At 47.6% G+C, this 19955-nt stretch overlaps 1 protein-coding gene across 1 annotated transcript in view; it reads left to right on the top strand.

The window, feature by feature from the left end:
• The first annotated feature begins 185 nt into the window (after nt 1–185).
• Nucleotides 186–19955, top strand: part of FER1L5 (fer-1 like family member 5) — a 93395-nt gene continuing 73625 nt past the window's right edge. The window contains 8 exon segments of the mRNA XM_050937385.1: nt 186–270; nt 1522–1577; nt 5188–5279; nt 5872–5980; nt 10096–10180; nt 13672–13793; nt 14201–14329; nt 14845–14907. Of these exon segments, the coding sequence (XP_050793342.1) occupies nt 186–270; nt 1522–1577; nt 5188–5279; nt 5872–5980; nt 10096–10180; nt 13672–13793; nt 14201–14329; nt 14845–14907 (741 nt within the window).

Below are 19955 nucleotides of genomic sequence, written 5' to 3'. Positions count from 1 at the left end.
CCTCCAAGTGGCATTAGGAGGTAAGCTGTAAAGACAAGAGTTATTACTACTAACAGTGCTCCAGCAGGACAAAAACAGGGCTGGGGCAGAGTGAAGGGGAAATAAGAAAGAACTGAAGGGGTTGCATCGTTGCAGAATAAAGCCATTTGCTGGGAAGAAGGGAGAACCGCAGAGGTGAGACAGAAATGCTACACCTCGTCATTCTATCTGCTAACATCCCAACTGCAAAATTCACCACACCCGACTCACATGTGTCTGCCAGCTTCAGAGGTAACAGCAACTTGTTCAGCATTTTCCAGTAGATAATTGATCATCCTTTGCCTTTCTCGGGTACATTTTGTTTGAGGATCACAAAGTGGTCTCTGGACATTAAGAGCCTCCTTTTCCTAGCTGGGTGGCACAGGGGAAATTAATCTACTAAGTATAGAAGGACAAGAAGCCCCTCTGTGCAGCTGGGGATTGTAACAAGGCAGGATTCTCCCCATCTTGGTAAAGACTCTGCCACACCCACATCTCTTTTCCTCAGGTTTATTGTCCAAACTTAAACAAAATCTCACCCTGGCTACAATTTCCAGGGGATTTCCCCCCTTTCCCTCTCAGACTCTCATGGCTGCCCCTCCCTGGGAAGTCCTGCAGCTCCTGGTTCCTGCTTCTGTGCCCTGTTCCAAAAGCACTACCTCCCTCAGCTTTTCTCCCTGGAGGCCCCCTTTTAGACAGTTCCTCTCAGGTTTTCACTGCCTCCCCCGCAGTGGACTTTGGCAGCCTCTGAGTTCTCACTCACCTGGCCTCTCTTTCCCCAGGCCCAGGTGCCCTGTTTTAAAGTCAAATCTGGGTCAGCTAATGTGACAAAGTGCACTGGCCCTGCTCTCTCTGAAAGGGTCAATCTCCCCCTTTGATGGGATCCACAGACATTTGGGGTAAAGGTGGGCTGGGGGGTGGAGTGTCTCAAGGATTCCCCAAGGGAAGTGCCTTCAGCAGTTAAAGGGGCTCAGAGCGGCATTTTAAGGGATCTGCCTGAAGCACAGAGCAGGTCAAAACTAAAGCAAGAGAAGAAAATGTAGATTTGTAAACATGAAGGCTGAGATTTCAAAGCCCTCTGGGACACTTGGATGCCCAGATTTCAATAAAATTAATCGCAACTGGCCATCCAAATTCCTTAGAAACTTTTGAAAGTTTAGACTTCTGTTTGGCATTTGACTTTCAGGGCTGTCCTGTAGTCTGTGATATCCAGGGGATCAGACTAGATGAGCATAGTGATCCATTCTGGCCTTGGAATCTATGAATTTAAGAAATAGACTGGAGATGGAAAAGACCTATTCACTCATCCAGTCTGTCTCCCTCCCAGTGCAAGGTTGTTCGCTGCAAAAGCAGGCTGGGATCAACACTGGATATCATAAGAAAAAGAGACCTGACCCAGAGAACACTGTAAATGGGCTGTGTTCCCCCCTCACACACACTCAGACACCACCACTTCCGTGGAGCTGCAAGCTGGGAATCCATCATATGTCTAATTTCTCTTAGATGTCACAAGAAGTACAAGAGTTATACAGAAGGAACAGAATCCCACTTGGAATGAGGTAAGCCCCTGTGAGCAGGTGGTGTTAGGTATATCTCTATATCTATATATATATCTCATAGAGCTGGGAGGGACCCCAAAAGGTCATTGAGTCCAACTCCCTGCCTTCACTAGCAGGACCAAGTACTGATTTTGCCCCAGATCCCTAAGTGGCCTCCTCAGGGACTGAGTTCACAACCCTGCGTTTAGCAGGCCCATGCTCAAACCACTGAGCTATCCCTCCACACACACTGATCCCCCTCTGCTCCTAACACAGCATGTGCCTGTGCACGCGCACACCCGACTCTGAATTTACCATCTCCCTGGGGTTTGCATGTATTATGGTTTTTATAACAAAACCGAAAACTCAGCCCAAGCTTTCTCCCATCTGGTTGTCAGATAAGTCAGCAGAAATTATTCCTAGCACCTACCACCAGCCCTGTGGCTCTCTACAGGGTCCTAGAACCTGACCTTATCATATAGGTCCCTAAAACCTTTGCAATCCATGACTGAACCATATATGAATATCTGAAACCTACAAGTAAAGGGTGGTCAAAGAAAAGATTGAAATAGGTGGGATATACCAGGGTACAATCCAGGTCAGTGAGCAGCCCTGTCACCCCTGTCCTGTAACTTGGGATGCCTTTGCAGTGCCTTGCTGCTGTAGCTTCCAATGTGGACTGCTCTCAAACAGCCACCAGCGTGCAAGTCACTCCCAGATGTTTGCACATACTGCAGCCTGCTAGCGACACTTGGGTTATCCTCTGTCTTTTACCAGCCATGGTTATACTGCAGGGTGACCCCAGCACACCTCTAAACCTGGATTTTCCCCCCAGAAATGTATGTCTTGTACTGACCAGCCCTCTCCTGGACTGTCCAAATCTATTAAGTCCATTATTCTTTCAAGAGAATAATATACACACTTACCTTCCTAAATGGACTTATCGAGGCACTTTAACTTACACACACTATATCAGATAAAACAATAGAACAAGTGTATTAACTACAAAGGATGAGATTTTAAGAGAGTACAAGCAATGAGGCATAGAAGTCTGAAAGGCTTACAAGAAAGATAAAACATGTTCTGATGTCTAATGTAACAAACTATATTAGTTCCAAAGCAAAGTTTCTCGCCACATGCCTCCAGCAGCATTACTGACCAAACTCTTCATGTCATTTCCCTCCCCCAGAGTCCAATGGCTGCTTCCTTTGTTTTCTCAGATGCAGAGAATGAGATGGGTAGGGAGAGAGAGGGGAGTGCCTTGGGCTGTTTGCCCCTTTCTTTTTATAGTTTTAGTCCCTCTTTGAAAAGCATTGCCAGTTAAAAACCAGGAGACAGGCAGTCTGCAGGAAGAAGGAGACTTCATGCTGTTTCTTTGCTAAGATGCAGATCTTTGTCCCTGCTTCCCTTCCTTGCCAAAGACCAGACATTTGGTAGGTAAAGGCCCATTGGCTTTGCTGATACTTTGCTGGGGTGTCAGCTTGCCCTTTTGTCTTCGAGAAACTGGTTTAACCACTCTCCAAATTGATCTGAGAAACATACTTCAGTCATGATTTCAGCTTATGTTCATAACTTTACATGTAATGTTACTTTGTGCACTTTACCATAATAATACTGACCAGCAAATTATCAGTTTTCATGTGATACCTCCAAGCATGCCTTGTACAAGGTTTATTACATTAGTGTGTAGTGTGAATACATGGGTGCATTCTGTCATGGTAGGTCAGTGCATCCCCCTCAGCCTGGCAGACTCCATGCTGCAAGTACATTTGTCAAGTTTAGGTTCAATATTAGACACAGGTTTCTAACCATCAAAGGAATGAAGTTGTGGAGCAGCCTCTCAAGGGGAGCAGTGGGGGGCAAAATTCTCCCTGGCTTCAAGACTGAACTTGATAAGTTGTGGTGGGGATGGCCTGATGGGGCTGCCTACAATGGCACGTAGCCGATATGTGCTAGCAGCAAATATCTCCAATGGTCGGAGATGGACGCTAGGTGGGGCAGGCTCTGAGCTACTACAGGGAATAGTTTCCCAGCTGTCTGGCTAGTGGTTCTTGCCCACATGCTCAGGATCTGACCGATTGCCAGATTTGGGGTTGGGAAGTAATTGTTCCTGGGTCAGATTGGCAGAGACCTGGCGGGGGGAGGGGTTTGCCTTCCTTGCAGCATGGGGCACGGGCAGAGGTGAAAGTAAGCCAGTACGGTGTACCTGCAAGAGCCAGTACACCGTGCCGGACTGGACTGGCTTCCGTGGCAGTGATTTAAAGAGCCCAGGGCTCCAGCTGCTGCAGGGAGTCCTGGGCCATTTAAATCACCACTGGAGCTCCGGCAGCCGGGTTCGGGTGGGAATTTAAAGGGCCCGGAGCTCCAGCCACTGTGGGATGCCCTGGGCCCTTTAAAGCGCTGCCAGAGCTCCGGCAGCCACCACGGTGATTTAAAGGGCCTGGAGCTCTGTGGTGGCTGGAGCCCCGGGCCCTTTAATTTGCCCCCTGAGCCCCGGGGCTCCCAGCTGCCTCTGCAGCTGGTAGCTCCAGGGTGACTTAAAGGTCCTAAAGTTCCTAGTCACAGCCGGAGCCATACGGCCTTTAAATCTTGAAAGGCCCCGCCTCTTCCAGTTGAGGTCATGCCTCTGCTCAGGACTCTGGGTAGGTAAGTCCTTTAAGTTACTTTCACCCCTGGGCCCGGGTCACTTGCTGCTTCGAACTAGAGTAAATGGCGGATTCTCTGTAACTTGGGGTCTTTAAACTATAATTTAAGGACTTCAGTAACTCAGCCAGAGGTTAGGGGTCTGTTACAGGAGCGGGTGGTTGAGGGTCTGGGTCCTGTAATGTGCAGCAGGTCAGAGTAGATGATCACAATGGTCCCTTCTGGCCTTAAAGTCTACAAGCAAGTCCCCCAGGCCACAGTGCATCTACGCTGCAAAAAAAAATTCCCACTGCAGCGAGCCTCGGAGCCTGGGTCTACAGATGCAGGCTCACAGGGCTCAGGCTACAGGGCTAAAAATAGTTGTGTAAACATTGGCACTCAGACTCTGAGACCTGCCCCTTCACTGGGTTTCAGAGCTTGGGCTCCAGCCTGAGTGCAAACATGTCCATGGCTATTTTTAGCCCTGAAGCCCGAGCCTGGTGAGCCTGGGTCTATAGACTCACTGCTGCAGGTTCTTCTTTGCAGTGTAGTCATACCCAGAATAGCAGACTGAGCAACATGGGTTAGTAAGAGAAGAGGTAAAAACTGAGCCCACAGGGAAGCAGTGACCCAGAGAGAGCAGACATACAACAGGGGCCAATCAACAGTCCCCAGGGGGCTGGTCTTCCAGCTGTTTTTCATCAGGCAATTGCAAGGGGCAGAGCAATTGATTTGGAGGCCCTTTCACAAGGCCTGGTGTTTTCCTGACTGCCAGCCCAGGCTTCCTTCTACAAACTCACGAGTATCCCCCACTTGGTTGGAATGCTTTGGGCACTATTTATGTTTAACCTGGGCAACAGTTCTAGACCTGCTTCTCTTTGTCTCCTTGCCCATCTCCGGGGCTTGATTCAGATGTCACTCTGGTGTAAATCGGGAGTAACTCCAGTGTCTGATCAGGATCAGACCCACAGTGCATGGTGAAGTGTATATTGTGTTGCTTCCCCTGCAGACGCTGGTGTGGTTCCTGAGTGATCAGCCCCTGGACAGCGCTTCCTTTGTGGACATACAACTCCGGGAGTGGGGTCACTTGGCTACAGAAAGGTGAATCGTCAACAGCAAGTAAAGACGGAGCCTCTTGGGCAATATTGGGGGAGGTCCCTTCTTGATCCTTTTGCAGCCTTGTGTATCCACATGTACTCCCCCATCCCCACGCACATACTACAGTATTTTCCTTCCAGTCAAGGAGACCAGAGACCTTGTTGTTCCTTCTTCTAAAGCTTTGTCTCAACTGGGAACGTGGTCACGTAGCTTGGATTCAACACATGCCAGCTAACTCTAACCTAAGCTTTGCTGCCTTTCCTGGGCAAGACAAAGACTAAATGGTCATTTCCAAGTAGCAACAACTCTGCTCTCCCTCTAAATACCCCCTCAAAATTGGAATGTACCAGCCCTTGCCCCTCCCCATGACCCTCTCCCTACAAAGAGTGGAGTCTGGCACTGAGGAATCTAACCAAGTCTTTTGTATGGCATTAATCGCTGGTCCACACGGCTTCTCTATCCTTTAAAAGCAGAACACTGGCTACCATTCTCACACCTTGAGACCCTCACTGAGACCATCAGGGTGAGACTCCCTTCCTGGGATTGGTGAGGGGAATGCTAGTGCTACTGACAAGCAGGTGTTTCTATCCTCCAGGGATCTGGGCTCTGCTACTGTATTTCTAACATCTCTTGCTGCAAAACCAAACAGCATCCTCACCCTGAAGAACTTGCCCCTTCTGGACAGTGGCCACCAGCCAACAGGCGTAAGTAAGAAGGGTAACCTCACTTTAGAGAAGGGGCATCCTATGGTCTTATATAGATGCCACAAATGAGCCAAAGTTGTTACCGTAACCCAGTCATTGTCCAAGGTCAAACAATGTCCAAAAATGTCCAGGGTTTAGTATGCAGAGATCTCAGCCTGCTTTGTACCACGGCAAACCCACCAGGAAACAACATTTTAACCTTTTACTAAAGGTACAGAAAATAGGGGGGAACAGTGAAAGCCTTTGAAATGCAAAACTTTAAGTAAGGTGTTCTTTTGAACCACCTCCCTTGTTCCCTTTCCCTTTAGCTGGAGAGAGCTTTTAGAAGGGAAACCTCCCCTTTCCCACCATATTTGACAGTCTGTTAGAAAGTATCAAAGATGGTAATAACTGTCCTTGGTGGGGGAAAGAAGTTAGTTGAGCTGGCTGGAGCTGCTGTCAGTCCAATCCCATTTCATCCCAGGTAGGGGTTGGGATCCAGCCAGAGCCGGCAGAGTGGTGATGTCATCTGGGTCCCTCTCTCTGGCCTGGTCTGGTTAGGACATCGCTTGGCATCATGATGGTGGCATCCCAGGAGATGGGCGAGGTGGCAGCCACAATAATAAGCTCACTCCAGTAGCCAATTTTTCTCCCCAAGGTCTCTTTCTTTAAGGACCCTGTGAGGTGGTGCGTTAGTATAACAGTGCCCCCTCTGGCCAAGCATGGCACAGCCTCTGGGCTCACAGCCTAGTGAGACTGACAGTCTGTTCCTGGTGACTGGGAGCCTACCTTTTCTCCACTCCCAATTCCATCAGGGGGTGAGTAGGGGAACCTAGGCCGGCCCAATCCACTCGGTTCCACCTCAGGTCCTTAAGCCAGATAAGCAGGATCAGGATTCTTCAACTTTGGCAATGCCCTGAGCTCCTTCCTACCTTCTCCTGGATCTCTTCAGGCCGTCGGTCAGTTCATCCTGTCCTGGGCTGTTGTCTCTGGGTGGCTCTTTGGTAGCTTGCTGGCAGGAGCTCCTTTCTGCAGCCTGCTCACTCTACTAGCCACCCTACCCCACTGCTTCCCAGCTGCTGAGAGACTGCCAGTCAGTAGTGACCGGCAGTGCCTATAGTAACCCTTTGGTTGCTGGGATAGCATGGGGTACGTACACCCCATGACAGACTCACAAAGGGATTGGTGGGTAGAATAACCCATCCCCTCTTGTTATCAGGCATGATCTTAAAACAGTCCTTGAGTTATATCAAGAGGCCTTATTCTCGGGACTAATTAAGTCTGTCTGCCTCCCGTTTGGACTTCTGCCCAGCAACGTTTGTTCTTATAGGTAATTGTGACATCTTATAAACTCATTCTCACTTTTTACAGTTCAATTTGAAATTAGGGTAAATTTGTAGACCAAATTGTCACAATAGTGTTATTGTCAGATGCTACCGGTGTGGTGCTCTGCTCTGTTTAATGTTGATATCAATCGGCTGCGTGCGTTTGTTCCCTCTGTGTGCTGCCCCAGCTCTGCGCAGATTGCTAACACAGCAGACCCCGAGAGAACCCCCACGTTGGCCAGGTTTATTGTCAAACGAAGCACAGTAATAGTTCCCTCTAGACTTTACAGGACATACTACGAATATGTGCCCCCGGCAATGGACTCAGCTCAGTTGGTGGTGGGACTTTCCACTGCCCCCTAGGCTGGACAAAGACATCCACTTAGGGATGCATTCTTATACAGAGGTACAAACAAGTTACACATCACTCCTGATGTATTGAGATGCAACCTCTCTATGTAGCAAGGTGCCGCCTCTCACCTTGTACATGTTGGTTCGAACAAAACAACTCTATCCATTGTTTTACCCTTTTGGCCCTGTCATTGGGATGGATCAGCCGTTCCTTGTTATCTGTATGGCGTGTACAAGTATGCGAATGTTCTGTTATCTAGTGTCCAGTACCTTTCAGGTGTGTCTCTTTTTGCAGCATCAGCCCTTTCCTTGCCCGCTTCTGCGAGCAGGGCCTGCCTCTGGCTCACAGCTTAACTTTGCTTTATGTTAGCAAAGTCTTGACCATTACTTTAGTTCAGGCCTCAGGCCTCATGTCGGGCCTCTGATAAGGGTTTACATTTCAGGGCTTCATCTTACTACAAGTGTAGCTTTTTATTTTTATTTAACGTGAATTTAGTGATGTTGTTTTACACCACTGTGAGTTCGGCTCTGGTGGCTACAGTCTCAAGTTCAATAGAGTTACCTCTGCCACTTGTTTCAGATCTAGAGCATATAGGAACACATGAACACCAAGGAAAGTAACACAGACACTCACAAGAACCAGGTCTAATACCTTTTATCAATTTTATTCAAGTTACCAGCAAAGTTACGAATATCACAGCATATGCAAATCCTAGCTATGTCCATGCTCGTATTACAGCTACTGTCATACTCACATTGTCCTAGACAGTGTTGGGGTCTGATGAGTCTCTCCTGGATTGATCATCAGTAGAGGGATGGTTCCTGCTGGAGTTTTCCCCATCTGTAAAATGGGTCTAATGATTGTAACCCAGGTTAATGAGTCTGATGAAAAAGGGAGCCACACTTGTTGCCGGGTACATGAGAGATGGTGAAAACTGCAGTGTGCTCACCTTGCCAGCTGTGTTAAGCCTTGTAATTGGGTGAACCTTGGGGGATGAAAGACTGACTAACATGATCGGTGGGACGATTAGAGGAGGACAACTCTGTCCGAGGGGAGTGCAGGCGATCCCCCGACTGTCTCCCCTGTCTGAGGGGCATGTCAGGTGGAGACACCACCAGTTAGTAGCTAAGGATGCAGGCCGTTGAAACCTCTGTGGCCAAAGCTGAGGGACACCGGGTGAGGGGTCCTGTTGATGATTAGCTGCCCTTGCACCATCCTGATCCACCTGACAGTGGGTATGGAATCCTGTAATTGTTGTTTGTGAAGCACTTTGGGATCCTCAAGTGAGGGAAGTTGAAGAAGTGAAGAAAGTCTGTGGCATGCTCAGAGGAGAAGAGTGTTATCTACTAAGTTTCATTCAACCTGCCCTGTTCCTGTAAAGCACTAAAGCAGAGGAACCCAAACTTTTTTTTGCTGAGTCCCCCTTTGAATATTCACGTCCCAGGCACGGCCCTCTCGGCACAGAGCAAAGGGGAGACCTGAGTGGTGTCCAGTTTGAAGCCTATGTGGGGAGGGAGGTGGAATCACCACATTGGGGGAGGAAGCTCACACATCCCTGTCAAATCCCAGCTGCCTGGAGTAGGAACTTGTGGGCATGCGTGGTGGCTCCGCTCCCTCCCAGCACACATGTGCATGGGCCAGGTGTGGGGCCAGGACACGGACACCGCAGCCATGTTGATTCCCAGCACATCAGCAGGGAATGGAGGGTGAGAGACAGAGAGCCGGGGGTTGGGGAGTGACTTCTTGCAATGCTGTGTGGGTCCCGTGAAGCAGGCTGGGCAGCAAGATGGTGGGACAGCACTGGACATGCTGGGTAATGGTAACAGTGATGAGGACCCCAGGACCAGCATCCTCGCACTCACCCTGCCTCAGGGCACTTGGGGGGTGAGGGTGGGCACCTGGGGAATTGAACTAACACACACTGGTTACCCCAGTGGCCCCCAATCTTTTTACTTCGCTGCTGGGTCACGGCTCCGGGAGGCGAGGATGTGGACAGGGATAAGGGGGCCCAGGCTGGGGTTCCTGCTGGAAGAAGGGGTGTGTTTGGTAGCAGAGCCCCAGGGTCAGCAGCCAAGACCCTAGGCACAGGGCCAGGAGTGGAGCCCCAGGCGTAGGGCCTGCAGCTGGGGCCAGGAGCGGAGCTGGGCAGCTCTCCTTCCCTGCTTTCTCATGGGCACTGGCCCAGGCCCCAGCCACACACCCGTGCACGTTCCTCTGTGCCCCCCTAGAGGGGCGCGTCCCACAGTTTGAGCACCTCTGCACCAGAGGAAAAGCCCATGCACCCTTAGAGTAACGTGTAGTGTTTGGGGCCATTACCATATTGCAAACAAACAGAGCCTGCATTGGATTTGTGTGCAACTCTGGGAGGGTACCCTGTGCTCCTGGGCCTTAAATAGTGTCACCACACCTACACTCAAACCAATGGAGGTGGTTTAATTCTATTTGTTGTTGAATTTCAGTGTACCATCAATTTAAGTGCCTCCTACACCCCTCCAGGACTCAAGGCAATAGGGGAGCCAGGAACACAAAAAGCCAGTGGTGAAAGTAAGTGAGTATCTGCTGATTGGACCTTCCTGTGCTGTAAATGTAATTTATCATGTTTACGTTTTCCAGATCAACTTGGCCTTGGTTTCTTGTGAGGGGAGTTTTCTTGAGTTTGGGGGAAAAGCATGCTGGGGGCATGGGAAAAGTACCCCAGCCTGACTCCATCTCACACATCCCCACCCCATGATGAGTATGTGACTGTTTCCACCAGTTCCAGAGACCATTATGATGCCCATTTCCTCCCTGTGCCATGTGAAATCATCTAAGAAGTGGTAGAGGACCCATTGCTTGAGTCAAGTAAAATTGAACTGGACGAAGCCCTGGAGAATGAGCCACATGGGACAGCACCACCTGGCTCAGGAGAGGATGGGCAAGTGATCTGATAGGTGCTTTGCCAACTTTAATCTCTGTGGGCTGGGGCCACACTGCGACTTTGGTAATCGTGGTCTAGTCCCTACTTCCCCCTTGCTCCCATGCAGAAGTGAAGTAGTAGCCCTTTGGCTAACATAGCTTGCTTTGCTTTCTGCACCAGCACTTGGACATGGGCTGACACAGTGGCAGGAATTACATTTGAGTGATACTTGTTGAATGTCTCATGCTGCCAGTACCAGAACATCCCTGGAATTTCTAAATATTATAGATGGCAATTTCCTAAATCTAGAACTGCAGCATCCAACATGGAGGAATTCTATTTTAGACCTCATCTTAACAGATAAAGAGGAACTGATCACAGGACTAAAAATTAATGGTAGCTTAGGTAGAGAGGATCATGTTTTGATCATCTATATAATGTGCAAACAGAATATAGTCCTGACAAGTTAGCCAAACAGACAGACTTGGTGCTTTAAAAGAGCCAAATTCACAAAACTGAAAACAATTATGATCCAAATAATCTGGGAGGAAGAATTTAATCAGGAAAATATGAAAGATCATTGGAAATTGTTTAAGAATACTGTAATAGATGTCCCCAAAGCCACAATCCCACAACCAGGAAAGAAGGCCATACCAGTTAAAAAAACCAACCTGATTTAGAGGAGAAGTGAAGGTGGATATGAAAAATATATACATAACAAATGGAAGACAGGGGAAGTTGATAGTAATGAATATAAATCAGAAGCTATTAATTATAGAAAATTGTAAAGGGAAAGAAGGAGAAATCTATGGCCAGCAGAGTTAAGGACAATAAAAAGGAGATTTTTAAGAATATTAGGAACAAAAGGAATCCTGACAATGGTATTGGTCCATTATTCAGAGGAAATGGTAGAATTATAAGTAATGAAGCAGAAAAGGCAGAAGTGTTCAATAACTATTTCTGGCATGCATTAGGGACAGAATAAAAACTTATTTAGGATGTAATTTCTTCGTATGGTGATGACACTCTTTCCATTCTACTAGTATGCCATGAGGATGTTAAACAGAAGCAAATAAATTAAACATTTTTAAATCAGCAACTTCGGATAACTTGCATCCAAGAGTTTTTAAAGAGCTGTCTTAGGAGCTCACTGGACTGTTAATGTTAATTTTTCAATGAATCTTGCAATACTGGGGAAGTTCGAGAAGTCTGGAAAAAGACTAGTATTGTGCCAATTTTTAAAAACAGTGAATGGGATTGACCTGGGTAATTATGGGCCTGTCAGTCTGACACTGATCCTGGGCAAGGTAATAGAGCAGCTGATATGGAACTCAGTAAAGAATTAAAGATGGGTGATATAATTAGTGCCAATCAACAAGGGTTTATGGAAAATACATCCTGTCAAACTAACTTTATATAATTTTACGATGGGAATGATATAAAATTAATGTGGCACTCAGTAAATGGATTAAAAACTGACTAACTGATAGGTCTCAAAATGTAATTGTAAATGGGGAATCATCTTTGACCAGGTGTGTTTCTAGTGTGATCCTGCAGAGACCAGTTCTTGACCCTATGCTAGTTAACATTTTTATCAATGACTTGGGAGAAAACTTAAAATCATCCTTGATAAAGTTTGCAGATGACACAAGAATTGGGGGAGTGATAAATAATGAAGAGGACCCGTCACTGATACAGAGTGATCTGGATACACTTGGTAAACTGAGCACAAGCAAACGATGTTTAGCTGATCGCCATATTTGGGGTCGGGAAGGAATTTTCCTCCGGGGCAGATTGGCAGAAGGTTTTTTGCCTTCCTCTGCAGCATGGGGCATGGGTCACTTGCTGGTGGATTCTCTGCAGCTTGAGGTCTTCAAACCACAATTTGAAGACTTCAATGACTCGGACATAGGTTAGGGGTTTGTTATAGAAGTGGATGGGTAGGGTTCTGTGGCCTGCTTTGTGCAGGAGGTCAGACTAGATGATCATATTGATCCCTTCTGACCCTAAAGTCTATAATGTGTGTTTTAATATGACTGAATATAAAACAAAAAATGTAGGCCATACTTGCAGCACAGGGGAACTCTATCCTGGGAAACAGTGACTAATTGGGGGGCCATGCATAAGGTCCCAGGAAAATGCTGTGGCCACAATGGCTAATGTGATCATTGGACGCGTAAAAAGTAGTATTTTGAGTAGGAGTCAAGAGGTTATTTTATCTCTGCATTTGGCACTGGTATGCCCACTGCTGGAATACTTTGTCCAGTTCTGGTGCCCTCAGTTCAGGAAAGATATTGATAAATTGGAAAGGATTCATAGAAGAGCCATAAGAATGAGCAGCGGATTAGAAAACCTGCCTTATAGCGATAAACTAAATAGACGGAGCTCCTTGAGTCTAACAAAAAGAAGGTTAAGAGGTGACTTAATCACAATCTGTCTGTATCTACATAGGGAACAAATATTTAATACTGGGCTCTTCAGTCTAGCGGAGAAAGGTATTATACAGTCCAATGGCTAGGAGTTTAAGCTAGACAAATTCAGCCTGGAAATAAGACATACATTTTTAACAGCAAGGGTAATTAACCATTGGAAAAACTTACCAACAGTCATGGTGGATTTTCCGTCACTGGCAATTTTCAAATCAAGACTGGATGTTTTTCTCTCAGTCCTCCCCCTGTCCAGCCCATATGCAGGCTCCAGCAACATGGGTAGCCTGCTCAGGGATTTACGGGATCTCCTTTTAGCCGTTACCCATCTGTGCAGGTGCGCAGCAGGACTCACACTTGATCCCTGTGAAGATCAGAGCTCACCCCCCCATTGGCACAATGTGGTATGTGTGTATTGAGATCATTCAGACTGCATGTAATGAGGCATTTATATGGGACATGCTCTTAGGCTCCTCACATCCAATGATCTGTGTCCCAGATTCTGACTTAATTGCTTTGACCCTGAACACTCTGCAGCCACAGACACAATGTATCAAGCCAGTGAAATTAAAACTCCCATGTCTGACACCGTCCTTGACAAAGTTGCCAAAGGAGGAGCAGAGAATGTTTGTTCTGACTTGCTCTGTGGGAAAGGATTATTCTTCCAGGTCATCCACCCCAGGCCAATCCATTCCCTTTCTGACCATGAATAGGGGCACACAGTGGGGTCACCACAGCCATCCGGAGTATTACAGGAAAGGATCATCAGAGGGAAGGACTCAGCGGCGGAATACATTCCAGAAGAGAACTCGCAGACAACAAACAGGACTTCCAGGTATTGCAAACCACGGAAAAATTAGATCCGTCAAGAAGAGATTCCCGTCGCCCCCATTTGGCCAAGGCCCAATGGTAAAGGTGGTCAATACATGGGTCTCAATGGCCAAGTCAGTCCTTTTCCCACAGCGATAGATCTAGTTTGCCAGAATTAGTTCCCTCTCTGTAGTAGGATATGAGGATCCCAGCCATATATTCCTTCATCCATGGGCTTTATCCTGCTACCTTGGATGGAGCTGATGCCTTGGGAAATGGATATTATTATTCTGGGGTCGTTTTGCCATTGGCATGTCCCGCCTCAGGTCAGGGTGTCGTTGGGACCAGTTCAAGCAGTGGAGCCCAGCTGAGCTAACAAAACATCCCTGCCCTGAGACCCTTTAAATCATGCCACTGTATTTCTCACTGCAGGTGCGTGTGAGGATCATTGAAGGCCGCCAGCTCCAGGGAAACAACATCAAGCCCGTGGTGAAGGTCTTCATCGGCGACCACGTGTACAGGACGAGAATCAAAACGGGGAACAACCCTTATTTTAATGAGGTGGGTGGGCATCATGTGGTTCCACGCCTGCTTTTGTGGACTTATCCAGCCTGTGCTGGGGAGGGCCCTCTAGTCTGTGAGCCAATTTCAAATTCCACATAGAATGGCCCCAGGGCACCAGTTATTGAGGGATTTGGAGACAAGATTGAGGAGGGATGCAGTCATCCCTGTGAGTTATAGTCTTCCTCCCCAGGGCAGTGTCTGGACTGGACTCCTAAGGGGACTAATATGAGGTGATGCATGTAGGGTTGCCAGCCCTCCAGGATTCATAGAATCCTAGAATATCTGGGTTGGAAGGGACCTCAGGAGGTCATCTAGTCCAACCCCCTGCTCAAAGCAGCGCCAACTCCCAACTAAATCCTGGAGTATAAGATTATGTCATGTGATGAAACCTCTGTGAATACATCCAACCAAAATTGACAACCCTGGCTGCATGTGAGTGAAATCCTGAGCTCCCCAGAGAGCGCAGGCAGGTTTGGGACTGCACTAAATTTACCTCTCCCTGTTTTTCTCAGATATTTTTCCAGAACTTCCATGAGACGCCTACTCAGCTCTTTGACGAGACCATAAGCATACAGGTATGATAGTGAGACCAGAACCCCTCTACCTCTGGAGCTGGCTTCCTGCATCTCACAACTCCCTGGCAGGACATTCCCTGCTACTCCAGGTATAGGCCAGATGAAGAGCAGGAGACACCTTGCATCACTTCTCTTCTACCTGGTTGACCTGAGTCTCCCCTTTTACTCTCCTGGCACTGAAGAACCTTGAAGCACCCTACCCTCTAACTCTTTTCTTCTAACAGTTGGTGTTGAGTCTGTTTGCTGTTGGGCTAAACTTGCTGTCAGTCAGTGTTAGTGGGCCATTACTATGCATTTCCTGAGCATGCTTAGTGGTGTCTTCTGACTGCATAAGAATTAACCATGGTTCATACATGGCTATCATGGGACACTGTAACATGAGTCTTGGTACAAGAGTGGAGTGGGTCAAAGCAACTATAGATTAACAAGGGTTTTTTGTCCTGAGAGGAAACTAAACATATTGCCGCAAGCCAACTCCATCTAAGGACAGAAAGTAAAATCTTACCCCCATAATAGGCTGTTTTACTGGTGCTGAATTCAACAGACAAAACTTCAGTTGTATGCAAGAAATTCCAGAAAACTGGAAGAGTGCTAATGTTGTGCCAGCATTCAAAGATTATGTCTACCCTGCGAAAAATCGCTGTGGCAGCATGTCTCAGAGCCCAGGTTTCCAGCCTCAAGCTCACAAGACTCGCACTATGGCACTGAAAATAGTCACATAGATGTTCCCACTTGGGCTCTGAAGCCCACCCTCTGCCCTGGACTCCAGCCGTTTTGGGAATGTCTACACAACTGTTTTTAGACTGTAGCACAAGTCCAGCAATTCAGAGTGTGTAGATCCAGGCTCTGAGAGTCACTGCTGTGGGATGTTTTTGCAATGTAGATGTACCCAAAAAGAGTAGGTGGGAGGACCAGGGTAACTATAGGCTGGTTAGCCTGACATCAATCTTGGATGGAAAATAATGGAAAAGTTGATATGGGAGTCAACTGATATTGAATTAAAGGCTAGGAATATAATAAATACTGGTCAACATAGTAGTATGGAAAAGAGGGCTTGTCAAACAATCCTGGTTTCTTGCTTTGTCGAGGTTACACGTTGGTGGGTAAAGGTAACTGAGTAGCTGTAATAGACTTAGCCTTTGGTAAGTATAATCGGGTGCAGACTCACCCCTGCGGCACCTCCTGCTGGTTGTCTTGGGGAATTAGCTTCCAGTCTCTGGAGCGCCCCCCTGTCGGCCGATGTCGCGCTACCGCTGGCCCCCATGTCCCTACCAGACCCTGGGTGACCCTTTCAGTGGGTGCTGCCCCCTGGCAGTACCCCCACTGTTTCCTCGGGTCTCCCCCCTCAGGGGAACCCCCACCCACTACCCCCACCTTGCCTCACTCAGGCTACTGCCAGTCCCCAACTTGCCCCGGGCCCTGGGCCAGACTGCAGTGTCAGCCACTCATCACAGGCAAGGTTGGGTTGGACCAACCTATTGCTGGGCTGCCCCTTTGCAACCCCAGTACTTGTCTTAGGCCCTCAGCTAGGCCTGCAGCCTGGGGTTTTCCAGGCTGGAGCTCCCCAGCTCCTCTAGCCTTCCCCCAGCCCTGCTCCACTCTCGGTACCCTGCTCAGCTCCCTAGCAGCCAGGCCCTTCTCTCTCTACAAGCAGAGAGAGACTCTTTGGGCTTTTGACTCAGTCTCTTATAGGGACCAGCTGGGCCAGACTGAGGCGTGGCCCCAGCTGTTACTGCCTTCCCCAATCAGCCCAGGCTTTCCTTCCCAGCCTCAGCCCTCTCCCAGGCTGGCTTTAATCCTTCCAGGGTTGGAACGGGCGACTGCCCCGCTACAGTAAGGCATATGACTTAGCACTGCATAACAGAGACTAGAAGACCTAATGATCCCTTCTGGCCTTGAAATCGGTGAAAGAGTGAATCAGACGTGATGTGCCAGGAGAAACAGAGAGCAACCAGTATGTCTATTGGACACAGTATCCTAGCATCGATTTAAGTGGGTTTACTCCCAAGTTACACCAGTGTGAGACTGGAGCCAGGAGCAATATCTGAGTGATCAAGGTACCCAGGGGGCCACAACAAAACATACCAGGGAGTCATGAAAAATCTTCTCTTATTTGACCCTTGGAGGAGTGAACTGTTCTTGGGGTGAACATAAGAGCAGCCATACTGGGTCAGACCAAAGGTCCATCTAGCCCAATATCATGTCTTCTGACAGTGGCCAATGCCAGGTGCCCCAGAGGGAATGAAGAGAACATGTAATCATCAAATAATCCATCCCTGTTGCCCATTCCCAGCTTCTGGCAAACAGAGGGTAGGGGCACCATTCCTGCCCATCCTGGCTAATAGCCATTGATGGACCTATCCTCCATGAACTTATCTAGTGCTTTTTTGCACCCTGTTATAGTCTGGGCCTTCACAACCTCCCAGGCAAAGAGTTCCACAGGTTGACTGTGTGCAGAAATACTTCATTTTGTTCGTTTTAAACCTGCTGGTCTCAGAACCCCAAGGTAAAAGGGCACTGGGGTCCGGGAGGGACACAGGGCCTGAGGCAGGTGAGACACCGGCCAGCAGAGGGTGCTCTGAGCCTGGAAAAGAGCTAATTCCCAGATGACTGGCAGGAGGTGCCACACCAGGGAGTCTTTGCGATCTGCTACACTTAGGTTTAGGAATCTCCCTCACCTCCTCAACCATGAAGACTGATGTAAAGAATTAATTTAGTTTCTCTGCAATGGTCTTATCGTCCTTGAGTGCTCCTTCAGCACCTCGATCGTCCAGTGGCCCCACTGGTTGTTTAGCAGCTTCCTGCATCTGATGTACTTAAAAAAAAATTTTGCTATTACTTTTTGAGTCTTTGGCTAGCTGTTCTTCACATTCTTTTTTAGTATTTCTAATTATATTTTTACACTTCATTTGCCAGAGTTTATGCTCCTTTCTATTTTCCTCACTAGGATTTAACTTTCACTTTTAAAGGATGCCTTTTTGTCTCTCACTGCTTCTGTATTCTAATTTTTATAGCCTCTCTAATCTCCTTGAGCATTTCACAGTCTCTATCACTATCCTGGTCAGGTAGTTGGTAATATATTCCTACTGCTATATTCTTATTATTCGAGCATGGAATTACTATCCATAGAGATTTTGTGGTACAGTTTGGTTCATTTAAGGTTTTTACTTCATTTGATTCTACACTTTCTTTCACATATAGTGCCCCTCCCCCATCATTACAACCTGTTTTGTCCTTCCAATATATTTTGTACCCTGGTATTACTGTGTCCCATTGAGTATCCTCATTCCACCAAGTTTCTGTAATGCCTATTACATCAATATCATCATTCAATACGAGGCACTCTAGTTCATCCATCTTATTATTTAGACTTCTAGCATTTATATATAAGCACTTTAAAAACGTGTCACTTTTTAGCCATTACATGATCTAATTGAATGGGACTTTTTTCATTTGACTGTTTCTCATCAGGTCCTGCCTGTATTTCATCATCTTCCATCCTCTCCTCCTTACTAGGACATAGAGAATCTCCATTAATAGATCCTCCCCTAAGGGGAGTGTCTGTCCAAACCACGTGCTCCTTTGCACCTGTCGGCTTTCCCCCAGCCCTTAGTTTAAAAACTACACTATGACCTTTTTAATGTTAAATGCCAGTAATCTGGTTCCATTTTGATTTAGGTGGAGCCCATCCTTCCTGTATAGGCTCCCCCTTTCCCAAAAGTTTCCTCAGTTCCTAATCAATCTAAACCCCTCCTCCCTACACCATTGTCTCAGCTACACATTGAGACCCTGCAGTTTGCCTGTGTAACTGGCCCTGTGCGTGGAACTGGAAGCATCTCAGAGAATGCTACCATGGAGGTCCTGGACTTCAATCTCTTACCTGGCAGCCTAAATTTGGCCTCCAGGACCTCTCTCCTATCCCTCCCTATGTCATTGGTACCTACATGTACCATGACCACTGGCTCCTCCCCAGCACTACACATAAGTCTGTCTAGATGTCTCGAGAGATCTACAACCTTCACACCAAGCAGGCAAGTCACCATACAGTTCTCTTGGTCATTGCAAACCCAGCTATCTGTGTTTCTAATGATTGAATCCCCCATAACTATTACCTGTCTCTTCCTAATAACTGGAGTTCCCTCCCCTAAAGAGGTATCCTCAGTGTGAGAGGATACCCCAACATCATCTGGAAAGAGGGTTCTAACTATGGGATCGTTTCCCTCTGCTCCAGTTGGATATTCTCCTTCCCTGAGACTTTCATCCTCCTCAACAGCACAGAGGCTGTCAGACTTGGGATGGGACTGTTCTGCTGTGTCCCGGAAAGTCTCATCTATGTACCTCTCTGTCTCCCTTAGCTCCTCCAGTTCAGCCACTCTGGTCTCCAAAGCCCATACATGGTCTGTGAGGGCCAGGAGCTCCTTGCACCGAATGCACACAAATGCCACCTGCCGATAGGGCAGGTAATCATATATGCTGCAATAAACTGGGTAGCCCTCACTCTGTTGATGGATGTCTGCCTGCATTCTCTTTTTACGCCTGAAGTGTGTTTCTTTGTTGTTTTTGTTTTTATGGGGGAGTGTTTTTGGCTTTAAGTTTAAAGAATCTTAAGTGTATCTAGGCGCGCGCGCACACACACACACACACACACACACACACACACACTCTCTCTCCCTCTAAACTCCCTCACAAAACTACCCTGTGACACAGTGAGCCACTGTGTGACAATGAATCATCTTATTACCCCCTGCCTCCAGCATGAGAGAGCCTTGCCAGTGGTGGGTGGGTGCCAGCTCCCTGAAATCACCAACCTTTCAGACACTTAAACCCTCTCCTCTGGACTAGGCCAGCCCTGTCTTTGCCTTGCAGGTTAACAAGAGGTGCCCCTAGTCCCCAAGTCCTTTTGAAGTATTCCTGATATCCAGCCCCTGACACTGGCTAGTCACACAAATCCTGGAACTTCTGCCTCAGTTTTCCAGTTTGACTTTAAATCACTGCATCTGTGCAATGCACAGCACTTGTGAGCACCTCTAATAAAACAAAAAAGTTCA

The sequence above is a fragment of the Gopherus flavomarginatus genome, chromosome 2, assembly GCF_025201925.1.
Source record: "Gopherus flavomarginatus isolate rGopFla2 chromosome 2, rGopFla2.mat.asm, whole genome shotgun sequence".
Classification (NCBI taxonomy): domain Eukaryota; kingdom Metazoa; phylum Chordata; order Testudines; family Testudinidae; genus Gopherus; species Gopherus flavomarginatus.
This window is presented reverse-complemented; position numbering and strand designations above follow the sequence as displayed.